Raw genomic sequence first — 16165 nt, 5'->3', positions numbered from 1 at the left:
ACCCCACCCCTCCCGTCTTGTCCCTTCCCCATCCTATCCCTCCCCCTCCCCTCCCCTCCCCCTCCCCCTTCCCTCCCTCCCTTTCCTCCTCCCTCCTGCACCCCTCCCCACAACATTTCACCTTATAGCAAGAAGAGCTTAATTTTTCTATAACCAAATCCAAAAAAGATCCAAGACAAAGAAGAAAAAGTCCCTATGTCTTGTCTTCATCACCCCAAACTGTCTTCCTCACAACATTACTCAAGCTGTCTTCCTCCCAACACAGCTGACTCTTGTAAACAAACCCTATTGTTACCTTGGTTATGGACCGCTCCAGGTAAACAAGGGGGTGTGTATGGTGCCTTTTATCTCGTTGTTGACACTGGGTTAACTAGGTGCTGGTATAGTTGTTAAGTGTTGGTTGTAAATATGTTCCTGTATTGTTGGAAATTGTTGTGTTGTGTTTTTGTGTTGCATTATGGGACGGTAAACTGGGATAAGTGATGAGGAGGAAGGGAAGAGGATGGGAGGAGGGAAGAAATGAGGAAGGGTGGAGAAGGAAGGAGGAAAATTTCATAACCAACACAAATTAATAAGAAACCCCATGGAGAGGGGAGGTGAAGGAAGAAAGGAGGAGGAGGAGGAAGAAATATGGAGAGAGAGAGAGAGAGAGAGAGAGAGAGAGAGAGAGAGAGAGAGAGAGAGAGAGAGAGAGAGAGAGAGAGAGAGAGAGAGAGAGAGAGAGAGAGAGAGAGAGAGAGAGAGAGAGAGAGAGAGAGAGAGAGAGAGAGAGAGAGATTATCAAAGACTACCAAAAGGGAAGAGGGGAAAAAAAGAAAAGGTAGGAAGTGGAAGAGAGGAGAGGAGGGAGGGAGAGAAGAGGAGGAGGAGGAAGGGCCAAGCAGGTGTAAAGTAAACAAAATCATTGTCAACAAATGACCTCCACTATTTGTTTCTGCCTCGCGGTAAACGTGTGAGGAAAAGGAAGAGAAAGAAGGAGAGAAGGGACAGTGAAAGGGAAGGAAAAGGATAAGGGACTGAGAAGTAAGGGAGAAAGGGGGCAGAGGAAGGTGGGGACTGAGAAAGGGTCGCAGGGGTGAAATGGGAGAGCAGGAATATATAAAAAAAAATGGACAGACTTGGTGAGAAATGAGAAGGGGAAAAAATAAAACAAGGCGAGGAGGAACGAATGACGACACCGCATAATAAAGAAGAAAGAAGAGGAGGGAGAGGAGGAAAAGAAGTCAGGAAAGTGAGTTATAGGAAGAAAATTGGATGATAAAGTATAATATCACGAGGGAGAGGAATGAGGCCAGGGGAGAGAGTAAACGTTTATGTGGCTCTCTCTCTCTCTCTCTCTCTCTCTCTAGCGTTTTCTTCCCTCCTTCCGTTTTCTCTGATGTTCTTGGGAAGAGGAGTGGGGATGATAGATACAGGGGGTAGATAGATTTCTGGTTCATGGTAAAATACAGTACTCGCTTCATAAAATACAGTACTCGTTTCATAAAATACAGTACCCCGCTTCATAAAATACAGTACTCGCTTCATAAATATACCGCCCATAGAATACAGTACTCGCTTCATAAAATACAGTACTCGCTCATAAAATACAGTACCCACTTCATAAATTCTAAGTACCCGCTTCATAAAATACAGTACCCACTTCATAAAATACAGTACTCCTTCTAAAATACAGTACTCGCTCCATAAAATACAGTACCCCGCTTCGCAAATACATTGCTTCATAAAATACAGTACTCGCTTCATAAAATACAGTACTCGCTTCATAAAATACAGTACTCGTTTCATAAAATACAGTACTCGCTTCTAAAATACAGTACTCTTCATAAAATACAGTACCCCGCTTCAAAAATACAGTCTGCTTCATAAATACAGTACTCTTCATAAAATACAGTACTCCTTCAAAAATACAGTACTCGTTTCATAAATACAAGTACCCCACTTCATAAAAATACAGTACTCGCTTCTCAAATACAGTACTCGCTTCATAAAATACAGTACGCATCATAAATAAGTACTCGCTTCATAAATACAGTACTCGCTTCATAAAATACAGTACTCGCTTCCAAAAATACAGTACTCGCTTCATAAATACAGTACCCGCTTCATAAAAATACAATACCCTTCATAAAATACAGTACCCCCTTCATAAAATACAGTTTCCTTCATAAAATACAGTACCCCGCTTCATAAAATACAGTACCCCACTTCATAAAATACAGTACCCCGCTTCATAAAATACAGTACCCCGCTTCATAAAATACAGTACCCCGCTTCATAAAATACAGTACTCACTTCATAAAATACAGTACTCGCTTCATAAAATACAGCACTCGCTTCATAAAATACAGTATTCGCTTCATAAAATACAGTACTCGTTTCATAAAATACAGTACCCCACTTCATAAAATACAGTACTCGCTTCATAAAATACAGTACCCCGCTTTATAAACAAACACTGCAACTTGAGGGTAAGAGAGGATAATGAAACACGTCATGAAAGAAAGTGGCTCTTTTAAAAACTTGGGTCGAGTTATTTTCCGTGTCACGTAAAGTTAATGACACTAAAACGAGGTCTTGAATCCACACAACAACAATACCTCGTCTCTGGTTTATGGAGGCTGTGTTAACATGGCGGTGGGTGTAAACGTTTCCTTTTACGGTACGTGTTGGGACCACCACAGCCGGCTTGTTGGGGTAGGTAGCCCTTCCACCTCCTCGTCTGCTTCTACGCCAATTCTATGCCACTCAATACCCTCCAACACTACCCACGCTGCTCCCTTCAACACCACCTCCGCCCACACACCTCCACCCACACACCTCCACCCACACACCTCTACGTCCTTGTCCTCCCTACGCCTCCCATTTGTCCCCCATATCCCTCCACTCTTCCCTCGCTCCCTCCCTTCCCTCGCTCCCTCCCTTCCTCTCTTCTCACCCCCTTCACCTAATTTTCCCCGTCACCCTCCCCTCTCATCCACGTCCCTAATCCCTTCCCTCTCTCTCTCTCCCTCTCACCCCTCACTCTCATGCCCTCACATGTCCCTCACTCTTCCCCTCACCCTCTTCTCTCCCCGTCCAACTTCTACCCCCTCGCCCTCTCTCTCCTCCTCTCCTCTCTCCCACCTCATATTCTCTCCCCCCTCATCCTCTTTTCTTCTCCTCACCCTCTTCTCTCCTCCTCACCCTCTTCTCTCCTCCTCACCCTCTTCTCTCCCCCTCCCTCCTCTCCTCCCCCTCAGGTCTGGAGATGACAGGGAGGTGGGCCACAGCATCACCTCCTGACACCCCCACCATGACTAACGACCTCAGGGAAGAAATCCTTTTTTTACTCCTTAATCTGTACAAGGTGATACTTGAGGCGCCCCGAGTTCCAAGGATTAGGTGAGGCTGGGTTGGGTTGCAGGGTTGTGATGCGTTAGATTGAGTTGAGTTGGGTTAGATTGGATTGGTTGGGTTAAGTTGGGTTGAGCTAGATTGGGTTTGATTGGGTTACATTAAAATTAAGGATAAGTTAATTAGGTTAGATTAGATTAGGTTAACATAAGGTTAGGTTAGCTAGATAGACATTTAAACTCCACTGATTAAGTACGAATGCTTTAAAGGCCGATAAATATTCTCTTTATCGTATAAATTATTGATGAAAAAACATCAACAACACAGGAGACGTTACACGAACCATATTAGACTTGAGAAGGTTTTTAAATAACTTCTCTAACACAACTAAAATTTCCTAATGAAGACTTTGAGTTATAACGTGTAATAAAAATAAAAAATCAATTGCGGAACGAACCAAGTCGACGTTCCAATATTTATCCCGGGAAACGTGTCACTCATATTTGGAGGGAAAAGTTTACCCTGGAGATTTAGCGACACAGTTCCATTAGAAGACTCAGTTGGGTATAGTATTCTCACACACACATAGCAAGTTTACCTCCTCCTCCCTCAACCCCGGAAATTTGACAAAGGTGCATGGAAGGGAGTGGATGAAAAAGAGGTTAGGTTGATGGGGTGGTAGACATAGCTTGGCGGGGCGGGGGAAATTTTTACCTAAAGGGTTTGAGTGTTAAGTTGACATGGGGAATTTGGGCGGGAAAAGACGAAACTTTAACTTGACAGGTAACGATGATGTATGTTTGGCGGGAAAAGTTGAAATAGCAAGCTTGACGGGAAAAATTGACCAAATAATTTCGGCGGAAAAAGGCGACATGACAAGTTCTCGCAGGAAAATGTTGACATACTAACTTTGGCGAGTAACTTTAGGGAAATATTACTTGTAAGGAATAAAGAGAGACCCCCCCCCTCCCCAGGAACGTGACGAGATGGTAATATTCCAAATTATTCCTAAATCTAAATATTTCCATAATTATTCCTAATCCAAATATTTCCCTGATGAATCCTAATTCCTCAAAACTTAGCAGACCCAAATCATTACCAAATATGATATTCACTCAGCCCCCCCCCCGTAAAACCTCAATTGTAATATAGCCAGATAAAACGTAACATTGAGGCGTGTCAGAAAAAAATTAAAAAGTAAATTAAAAAGTAAAATAATAAATAAATGAATAAAATAAAATAAAAGATAAATATTCATGCTTCTATATTAAAAAAAATAGTGTGGGGATAGAGTCTGACAAATTTTGATCGAAGAGACCAGCTGAGTGACCTGACGAAGATGGATAGTTGAAGGTGTGAGGGAGAAGCTGGCAGCTGGCTCTCTCCTGTTAACCTTGACTGACAGCTGGTGGGGCGTGGTGGCTGCTGGGCTCACACCCTATATAGACTTACAGCTGGGTGTGTGGTGGCAGGTCTCATCTTTAAACTGACAGCTGATAGTGTAAAATAATATCGTGCAGTGAGAAGTTCGCTGAGGCAAAAACTTGGGTACAGTGGCTGGCTTTCCTTGGCTCTCGTGGCATGTATATGGAAGGTTTTGGTTCTTGATTCGCGGGTATGGAAGGTTTTGGTTCTGGATTCGTGGATATGGAAGGTTTTGGTTCTGGATTCGTGGATATGGAAGGTTTTGGCTCTGGATTCGCGGATATGGAAGGTTTTGGTTCTTGTTTTGCAGATATGGAAGGTTTTGATTCTTGTTTGCGAATATGGAAGGTTTGGTTCATGATTCTCGGATATGTAAGGTTTTGGTTCATGATTCTCGGATATGGAAGGTTTTGGTTCATTATTCGCGGATATGGAAGGTTTTGGTTCATGATTCTCGGATATGGAAGATTTTGGTTCATGATTCTCGGATATGGAAGATTTTGGTTCATGATTCTCGGATATGGAAGGTTTTGGTTCATGATTCTCGGATATGTAAGGTTTTGGTTCATGATTCTCGGATATGGAAGGTTTTGGTTCATGATTCGCGGATATGGAAGGTTTTGGTTCATGATTCTCGGATATGGAAGGTTTTGGTTCATGATTCTCGGATATGGAAGGTTTTGGTTCATGATTCTCGGATATGGAAGATTTTGGTTCATGATTCTCAGATATGGAAGGTTTTGGTTCATGATTCTCGGATATGGAAGGTTTTGGTTCATGATTCGCGGATATGGAAGGTTTTGTTTCATGCTTCTCGGATATGGAAGATTTTGGTTCATGATTCTCGGATATGGAAGATTTTGGTTCATGATTCTCGGATATGGAAGATTTTGGTTCATGATTCTCGGATATGGAAGGTTTTGGTTCATGATTCTCGGATATGGAAGGTTTGGTGTTTTAGTTATTTCAGACGGATCTTTTATAAAGGTTTTCGTTGCACTCCCAGCTGTAAGAGACCGCATTGTGCATTACCTATTTTCAGAATGTTTCGGATGTGAACTCTTCTCTGGTCTTAGGTCTTGTGGGTGTTTTGATCTACTCAACTTTGGAACTTTATTCATTAACTCACATTGAATCAAATGAGTGGTGTGTGTGTGTGTGTGTGTGTGTGTGTGTGTGTGTGTGTGTGTGTGTGTGTGTGTGTGTGTAATACTGTAGTATTGACTCGGGAACGAGCTAATGTTTAACGCAAAAGATGAATTGTAAATTATATCAAATAATTAGTTGCGTGTAAAGGCTTCGACTTCGATCACAAACAACAATTCCCGTCAGTACAGTAAAAAAAAAAATATGTAGTTTTCCTGCTCAGAGAATCTGCCGTATTATATAGCTTATTCCCACACCTGTGACACACCCACTTCCTCCTGTAGCAGTCCTCAACCTGGCGTGTAATTTTACTCTTGTCTCTCGTGGTGTTTGTGCCAATTGAAGGTCAAACGAATCCCAACCTGATCTGACCTACTCTAACCTAACTTGACCAAACCTGACCTAACATACTCAAACCTATCTTGACCTGACTTGACATACTCAAACCTAACTTGATCTGACCTGACGTGACTTGTCCTACGCCAACCTGGTGATGACGTCATATCAGTTGATGACGTCACAGCAGTTGATGACGTCACAGCGGTTGCTTCGATAACCATTGGTTCACTAACCAACGACTTTTCACTGTCTCCGTAGGCCTATTCATGGGTTATCGAGGTATATCTGTAGTGTAAATTGTCTTAACAAGGTCTTTTGTTTTTCCACCGGCAATTGGTCTCTGCCTCGAGCAGCTTTTAACTCTATAAAGTATATTTTGTCGGAGGTGTTTTACCTGATAAAGACTTAATAACAGGTGTGGGTGTGGTGGGTTAAAGGTGATGTATACAGTAGTGAACACTTTATAGTAGTGCGTCCAGGTTTACTTGTGTGCAACAACAAGTGCCTCATTGTGCAACACCCCGGGGCGTTTGTATCCAGTCTGGCTCAACTGATCCCAAGTTTCCTCGTGTAAACACTTACCTTCACCAACAGTTCTTACCAAACTCTGGCGGGTAAATTTTCTCCAAGTTTCCCTTACTTGCCTCGCCGTCAGTGAAGCATTAACTCCTAACACGAACCTGGGGTAAACTAGATGCAGGTCGTTGGTGAGGTAAAGGACGTGTTGACCATTAGTCGAGAAGATACGAGAACGGAAAATATACAAAGAGGATTAATAGCCACACTCATCGTCGTAAGTTAGGCAGTGTTAGCCACACAACCCGTCGAGCACCTCTTCTGGCCCTCCAAGAGACACAAGTGGCTGTAAACACAACTTTCCACAAGTGTTAAGACGTGTTTGACTCGCTCCAAGTTTTGGTGCTTTAACACTGGTGGACCAAGTAGGTAGTTGTAAGGAGGAGAAATTTGTTGGTGGTCGCCCGGGTGTTTCCCTTCAGGTAACAAGCAGATGTTCAGGTAGTATACACACCACTTATTTTTGCCTAAACTGCTCCATTAAGCTCCATAATATTTTTGTTTACAATCCTTAACTTTTGTATAACCTGTGACCCCGTACAGTAAAACATTGATTCATAAGGGCACAACATATTGGGTCAGAACATTGTGTTACGGGTAATCATCCACTAATGCCTTCAAGCTCAATTGGCGTTTTTGACAAATATAAATAAAGTTTCCACTTTATTGTTTAATGGAAATTTATTCATGTATGGTGAAAATTTACTTTGTTATATTAAAGATGTCGTTTACTACCATGGTATAATGAACACACACACACACACACACATCGTCGTAGGTGCAGAAGAAACTAAGTTAAACCATCTTAAGAAACTTCCCCCCCTCCCTCTCCCAAACTGATACGCGAAACTAAACGTTGAAACTGAGGGGAGAGGTTGAACCAAGTTATTAAATCATGCTATAAAAACAACCGTTATTTCAGCCCCAGCTATAAAACTAAGCTGCTGAAACAAGCTTTGTAATCCTAGACCTGAAAAACTTTTGCGTATAATGGCGAGGACAAAAGTCTAATTAGTATGGGACTAAATTATGTATGTATGTATGTATGTATGTATGTATGTATGTATGTAATGTATGTAATGTATGATAGGGAAATCAGCATACATGGCTGAGAGTGCAGGTTGTTGGCATTCGTAACTGAGAGAGAGAGAGAGAGAGAGAGAGAGAGAGAGAGAGAGAGAGAGCCATAATAGGTGTTGTTCATCATCACCAACGCAGCTCACCTCGACTTTCTATATTAAGCAAATCCTCCTGAAATAGAACGCCAGCTTAGCTTATTTTGCCCGTGCTGTTGCTGCTGTAAGCCTCTCTCTCTCTCTCACTCACTCTCATTGACTCGGGATACATTTAGCCTAGTTGCCGTCACAATAGCTCAATTATTACCTTTTGTGCTTTCATTATATTCGTGTGTCTCTGGATGTTTGTAGTTTAACCTGTGTGTGTGTGTGTGTGTGTGTGTGTGTGTGTGTGTGTGTGTGTGTGTGTGTGTGTGTGTGTGTGTGTGTGTGTGTGTGTGTGTGTGTGTGTGTGTGTGTGTGTGTGTGTGTGTGTGTGTGTGTGTGTGTGTGTGTGTGTGTGTGTGTGTGTGTGTGTGTGTGTGTGTGTGTGTGTGTGTGTGTGTGTGTGTGTGTGTCCTCTTGACTGTGATGGGATTGAAGGGAGATGTTAGGCAGTGCCCCCTGACAGTGCCCCCCCTGACAGTGCCCCCCCCTGACAGTGCCCCCCCCTGACAGTGCCTCTGACAGTGCCCCCTGACAGTGTGCCCCTGACAGTGCCCCTGACAGTGCCCTGACAGTGCCCCCCCACTCTGACAGTGCTCCCTCTCAAAGTCTCCCTCACAGTGCCCTCCCTCACAGTGCCCTGCCCAGTGCACCATGCAACACCTTCCAGACAACACAAGGCTACACCTACTTGATAAGCCACACACATACACAGGTAGAGAGAACACACACACACACACACACATACACACACACACACACCTCTCCCTGCTATGGTCTGGATGTATGTGAGTCAATCAGGTTTTTACGAAAGGTCAAATAGGGGGATGTGGATATACAACTGGTACTAGAACACACCGATATCAATTACATACTGATTCCCCTACATCTTCTCCTCATCTCCTCCCCTTCTACTCCACCCTCCCTTCCCCACCCCTCCTCATCTCTCTCACCTTAATGGGGATTCGTACCCAGGATAGGTAGAATGGCTGCTATTAAAGTAACCATTGCGCCACCGTACTCAAACCCTCACATCGACAACATACATCAGTCAGTTCAGAAGTAGACGTTATCATTAAGTATAGATGGAGTGAGGTGTTATAGTCACGTGATAGTGTTAAGTGTCTCTCATAGTGAAGTTGTTAATTTTATGATATATGTATGAGGGATTAAACTGCTTAGCTGTATGTTAATGGGGAGGGAGGGAGGAAGAGGAAGGAGGGAGAAAGGAAAGGGAGGGATAAGAGGGAGAGAGAGGGAGGTGTTTGAACATTTTCTGTCTCTCCCCTCATGATTGGTCTTCAGGACTCGGCATTAGTCGAAGGTATCCAACTGCCGTGAACGAGTATTAGGGTGTGGGTGGTATGTGAATGTATGTGTGGATGGATAGTACACGTTCATGTATGTTCACGTGCGTGTGGGTAGCGGAGTACGTGTGTGTGTGTGTGTGTGTGGGTGGGTGGCAGAGTACGTGTGTGTGTGGGTGGCAGAGTACGTGTGTATACGTGTGGGTGGCGGTGCATCGTGGGAGTGGGTGGCGGTGCACACGCGACCTCGGGCGGAGGGAGGGTTGGGCAGAGTTAAAGCTGAGTGTAGGTCATGGTGTTGCCAGAGCTGTGTGTAGGTCACCCCTCCACCCTTCCACCCTAACACCCTTCCCACCCTGCACCCCTCCACTCTTGCGTCCTTCTACTCTACCACCCCTTTCGTCCCTCCACTCTATACCACCTCCCCCTCCACTCTCTTATAACCCTCCACTCTATAACCACCCTCCCCCTCCACTCTATACCACCTCCTCCACTTATACCACCTCCATTCCTCCACTGTACCACCTCTTCCGCCTCCTATTATCATCATCCCTTCTCCCCCCTAACCTAAATACTCCTCTTGGACATTCCCAATACCTCCCCTCCCCCTAACTGTACCGTATCCTCCCTCACTTCACAATGTGTCTCTCCTCTACTCACTAACCCCCTTTCGTTACCATATCTCCCCTCACTTTATTAATTCTCTCCCATTAATCTCTTCTTTTCCATCCACCATATCTCCCCATCCACCCCCACCTCCCTATCCACCCCGTCTTCCTCTCTCCCCAGTCTCCCCATCCACCTAGTTACCCTATCCACACAGGTTGGGGTGAGGGTAATGCACTTCACCCCAACATTCACTCATTTTCCTTCACCGTGTCTCAGAAATGTGTCCTCCTAGGGTGTATGTGTCCTCCTAGGGTGTATGTGTCCTCCTAGGGTGTATGTATCCTCTTATGGTGTATGTATCCTCCTATGGTGTATGTATCCTCCTATGGTGTATGTATCCTCAAGGTGTATTTATTTATCCTCCTTAGGTGTATGTATCCTCCTATAGTGTATGTATCCTCCTATGGTGTATGTATCCTCCTATGGTGTATGTATCTCCTCCTTGGGTATGTATCCTCTGCTGGGTATGTATCCTCCTTAGGTGTATGTATCCTCCTTGGTGTATGTATCCTCAAGGTGTATTTTTCCTCCCAGGGTGTCTCTGGTGTAATCTGTCGACCTACAGTGTGTGGATCGGTGGAGAGAGAGAGAGAGAGAGAGAGAGAGAGAGAGAGAGAGAGAGAGAGAGAATATATATATATATATATATATATATATATTTCCCCACACACACACACACAAAAGAAAAAACAAAACTTCATACCGCTATTGAAGCTATTTACTACTATACGAAGAACAGCGTCACCCCATTTAACCACAGGTAGACAAATAGCCGCGCCTCTTGCCCAAACACGCTGCTGCACATTGTCACATTCAACCGATTTATTAACCACGTTTATTGTATTCATAAATTTGGAAATAGTTTCACTTCATTTGATCGTAGTTAGTTTATTCTGTCGGTGTAAAATTGAACGAGTAACAGCCCCACGTTATATTGTAAATCACCAATCACAGATACTCACGGTTTACAGGTGTGAAGAGACGTGATATTTTGTCCACCTGCGTAATTCATGTTAATACCATCTCTATAAACCATGAATTAACGGTCACAGAAGTCAAGTTTTTTTCTACGCTACCGTTTGACTTGATCTCGTGTGAATCCGTTCTGTGCGCCCTGGGATCGAACGAGTGTCGTAGGAGCAGCACAGAGGCGCACGAACCACTACACCACCAAGGCCTCGGTAAAGATTTCAATATACAGTATCGTAAGAGATGATGATATTTTTGTACAGGCTTGAGTGTTGTGTTCTGTTGTCGTCACAGTCGGTAGTGGTAATCTGCCAACATAGTGACATCGTACTTTGAACTAACATTAATATCCACCCACACTCACCCACCCACTCACTACACCCACTCACCTCCAGCCACACCCACTCACTTACACCCACTCATCTCTACCCACACTCCTTCTCCTACCTACCGATCTTCACCCAGCCACCGTTGCCTCCTCCCTCCCTATTTACTTATCCATATCGATCCTTCTTCTATATGCATCCCTCCCTCCAGCTAGTCCAAACACCCTCTAGTGACTGCTTACCTCCCCACCCTCACACCCCCATCCCACCCGCGCTCGTCTCCACCCCACCCCGCCCCCACCCCTCCCCCCCCAGGGATGAAAAATATAACAGAAAAGGAAAAAAAAAGGGAGAAATAACTTTTGTGAAGTCACTAGGCATTAAATGAGCTGCGAAGTTTGACCCGGGGTTGGTAGGATGGGGGAGGGGACGGCTAGAGGGGAGGGAGGGAGGAAAGGGGTAGAAGCTACTAGGGAGAGGGGGGGGATCAGCTAGCGGAAAGGGGTAGAAGCTGCAAGGGAGAGGAGGGGGCAGCTAGGGGGGGAGGGAGGGAGGAAAAGGGTTAGAGGCTGCAAGGAAGAGGTTGTAGCAAAAGGGGAGGGGGGTGTCGCGAGGAAGAGGAGGAAGAGATGTGGGAGGTGGAAAGGTAGATGTGAGGGGGAGGAAGGCAGGGGAAAAGATGAAGAGGTAGTGAGTGGCTGTGAAGAAGGGGGTGGGATGGCAGGGGATAAAGAAGGGGGAGAGGAGGAAGGGATCGAGTGAGTGAGAGCGAGAGAACATAAGAGAAATAAAAGAGAGAGTCGCATCTAGGTTATGTACAGGAGTTCAGGTGAAGCACTTATTCGAGTCATTTACTTTTAAGTCCCACTTGAAGGGCGAGTATGAGGGGAAATGCCGCCCGGGTGATAGTAGATAAGGGAGAGAAGATAGGGACTGCCACGAAGCGAAGGAGAGGAGGAAAGGATAGGAATAGGAAATGAAATAGAAGAGGAGGAGGAGGAGATAGGGAAAAGAAGAATAGGAGAGGAGAGGAGATGGGATAGAGGGAGAAGTATAGGGTGGGTGATGGTGGTGGGAGAGTGGGTGATGCTGGTGGGTGATGCTAGTGGGAGAGTGGGTGATGCTAGTGGGAGAGTGGGTGATGTTGGTGGGTGATGGGTGACGGTAGTGGGTGATGGTTGAGTGGGTGATGGGTGACGGTAGTGGGTGATGGTGGGTTGAGTGGAGGATGGTGGTGGGTGAGTGGATGGTTGATGCCTACATTCATTCCGTCTTTGTGTACGTCCGTGTGTATGTTCGCGTGTTCGTCCGTATTTATGTCCGTGTGTACGTCTGTCTACGTTCATGTGTATGTCCATGAACAAGACATCTCGGAGATAAATCAATGGATTGCCTTGTACTGTAGCAGTACTCTGCACCTTTTAGAAATAATGGAAAAGTCTCTCATTTTGGGGGCGAGAATTATCCTCGCTGACGGTCAGTCCGATGAAAAAGGCCAAAAATGGTCCTTTTCGGGTAATTTCAAGTGTTGGACAGTCGTTACGTGATGGCTAATTGCTCGTTTATTTTTCTACTGACACCACCTTTGTTGAACTTCACCAGCGTTGTACACCAGTGTTGTTCATCATCAGCGATCACCTATGTTGAACACCAGCTGTATTGAACATCACCTCTGTTGAATATATTCACCTATGTTGAACATGTCTTGCAAGCAGAATACAGAGCACCGACTGCTAAACGTCAGCTGGACGGGGTAGGGTATGGGTATCACCAGGTCAGGGGTCAGCATATACCCCTAAGTGTCGGCGGCTGACTATAAGTCCCATGATAAACAAGAGAGCATCAGGTAGCGCCACCATCCAATCCTCCTTCCTCGTGTTCACCTTCTTACCTTGAGCCTTGTTTAATTAGTTCATCAACCACACACACCTGAGCTTATACATACTACCAGGTATACACACACGTTACTGTATAATCCCACCATGAATTAAGTGTTTCAAATTAGTTTGATACTGTTTGGATGTGTGTGTTAACTTTGTTACAGGAAGACACACTTGATAGGTGATTATAGTAACATCAGGGAACACGACCTACACCATAAGAGTCATAGGATGTGGAGAGAGAGAGAGAGAGAGAGAGAGAGAGAGAGAGAGAGAGAGAGAGAGAGAGAGGATGCTGTTCTTCACGATGGTAGAGCTGTCACCTTCTACCTCAGTTTAATTCTTTTAAATCCAATATGGCCGCCGTTCTGTAAGCTGTTTGGCCAATTTCATCACACGGTGTTTTGACCCGCTGATGAAGCAAGTTTGAGAGGTTTTGACGCACAATGAATCCAGTTATACAGGATTAATTCGGACTGGTTAATTGCTTCATTTACATAATCCAATGTGGCCGCCATCCTTACCTTTCCTCCCCCCCGCCCTATTTGTTATGGTTCCTTACCGTTGTCGGTAGAGAAGACTGTTAGAGAAATATCAACATCTTACACGAGGGGGCTACAGGTAAGGTCATTCTTCAGCTGTAGTGATGATTATTGGACAACTCGTTTCTCTTTCATATGTAAATGTAAATAATTTGACAAAAAGATAATGGTCTTAAGGTACTCGAGTAATAAGGACCTTAACACCACCAGGTATGAGAGAGCAAGGGTCAGGTGTGTCTTATGTTGACTACAATGTGGACCTAACCTTATTGGTGCGTGCGTGTGCGTGCGTGTGCGTGCGTGCGTGTGTGTGTGTGTGTGCGTGTGTGTGTGTGCGTGTGTGCGCGTATATGCGTGTGTGTGTGTGTGTGTGTGTGTGTGTGTGTCACCAGGAGGCTGCTCAGGTATCACAAAACAAAGACCAAGTTACACCTGAACGCACCCTCTCGTATACCGGTAAAGTTGCACCTGACTTTACCCTCGCGGCGACAATTCTCCCACTTGACATCAAACACGTTGACAAATAACCCGGACGGCCACAAGTTTACCAAGTTCCTCCTCTGCGTTTACCTCAAGAGTGACGGAGAGTTAGTGTGTCGAGGAACCAGGTGTGACTTGAGACAGCTATTGTATGCGTTTAGGTGATAGTTATAAAACTTTGCCCCTAAGATCATAATTAAGGAAGATGTATAAATTTCCTAAAACAAATTGCTCCGAGTTATGTTCGTTAAGCTACATTGGAAAACAAAAGCCAAGGTAGTGTTTTTTTCAATAGCTTTTTTGTCAGGTGGTCAGTGACATTTCCTCACCCCCAGAGTGATCATGACGTAAGCTATAGAACAATTCGTGTTTGTTTACAGGTCCCAGCGGCGTGTTGGTGCAAAGAGTACAGTTAGCTAGTATGCTCTTACTTCCCCTCACTTACTTCTGGTTCATCCTGTCGCTCCTAATCCTCGTAGTCACTCCCTCTTCACCTAGTCAGACCGTCCAATATGTCACCTGCTGCACATTCACTCAGAAATTAATGCAGCAGCAGCAGTCAGTCTGTGTGTGGAGTTGTGTGTTGTGAATGTAGTCATCAGCCATCATGAAACACACACACACACACATGACCGTGTTGACAGGACCGATGACAAGATCGCCGCCCAGCACCTCAACAGGTTAATCATCACCTGAGTTGAGAGGGACGACGAGTGACCACCGTGATAGGCTGGCACTCACGGGACCTCTGGGGGTAATGAACACTCACCGTCACTCACCCCAACGGCTTGTGGGGACACCTGTATGTTATGCTGGTGGTTAACATCACTCCAGGGGTCGGTGACTACGAGTACCTTTGTTGTTTCATACATGACTGCTTGTACTGTTCCTGCTGTTTCATACATGACTGCTTGTACTGTTCCTGTTGTTTCATACATGACTGCGTGTACTGTTCCTGCTGTTTCATACATGACTGCGTGTACTGTTCCTGCTGTTTCATACATGACTGCGTGTACTGTTCCTCCTGTTTCATACATGACTGCGTGTACTGTTCCTCCTGTTTCATACATGACTGCGTGTACTGTTCCTGCTGTTTCATACATGACTGCGTGTACTGTTCCTGCTGTTTCATACATGACTGCGTGTACTGTTTCCTGCTGTTTTCCTCCATGACTGCTTGTACTGTTCCTGCTGTTTCTTTGTGACTGCGTGTACTGTTCCTCTGTTTCGCCACATGACTGCGTGTACTGTTCCTGCTGTTTTCATACATGACTGCGTGTACTGTTCCTGCTGTTTCGCACATGACTGCGTGTACTGTTCCTGCTGTTTCGCACATGACTGCGTACCTTTTTGTTCCTGCTGTTTCATACATGACTGCTTGTACTGTTCCTGCTGTTTCATACATGACTGCTTGTACTGTTCCTGCTGTTTCATACATGACTGCGTGTACTGTTCCTGCTGTTTCATACATGGCTGCGTGTACTGTTCCTGCTGTTTCATATATGGTATTTTATTCTGCCCTGTTGTTCAGTCTCTCCCTCTAGCTACCTTTCACCTCGCAGGTAAATATTGATTACATGTCGGGATAAGGGATTTTTTGCGAAAACAAGAGGCAGATAATATAAGATAACGGGAGGAAGGAAGGAATTATTGGAAGACGTGAAATGAACAGATAATTGCAAGAACAGTAGTGTATCAGTTTTACGTGTTTAGTCGGGTTCGGATTCGTGTTTGGACTTGGGGGGTTCTGTTCTGGTTCGGGTTTTGTTTTTTCGGAATCGGGTTCGTATTCGGTTTTGGGTCGGGTTTGGGATTTGATTTGAACGATTAGATTAGTCTCTCTCTCTCTCTCTCTCTCTCTCTCTCTCTCTCTCTCTCTCTCTCTCTCTCTCTCTCGCAACTGCTGGACAAACATCACTCGTGAAACCTTCACCTTGATAAAAAGCGTGT

General features: G+C 44.9%; 1 protein-coding gene across 1 annotated transcript; it reads right to left on the bottom strand.

Moving 5' to 3' along the window:
* Positions 1-4767: 4767 nt before the first annotated feature.
* On the bottom strand, positions 4768-15715 carry LOC121865574 (adhesive plaque matrix protein-like). Its single transcript, XM_042365092.1, has 2 exons — positions 15464-15715; positions 4768-5694 (listed from the first exon to the last, which is right to left on the bottom strand). The coding sequence occupies exons 1-2, from the start codon at positions 15713-15715 to the stop codon at positions 4768-4770; spliced, it is 1179 nt and encodes a 392-aa protein (XP_042221026.1).
* Positions 15716-16165: the final 450 nt, after the last annotated feature.

This window comes from Homarus americanus, unplaced genomic scaffold, assembly GCF_018991925.1.
Source record: "Homarus americanus isolate GMGI-L3 unplaced genomic scaffold, GMGI_Hamer_2.0 scaffold15611, whole genome shotgun sequence".
Taxonomy (NCBI): Eukaryota; Metazoa; Arthropoda; class Malacostraca; order Decapoda; family Nephropidae; genus Homarus; species Homarus americanus.
This window is presented reverse-complemented; position numbering and strand designations above follow the sequence as displayed.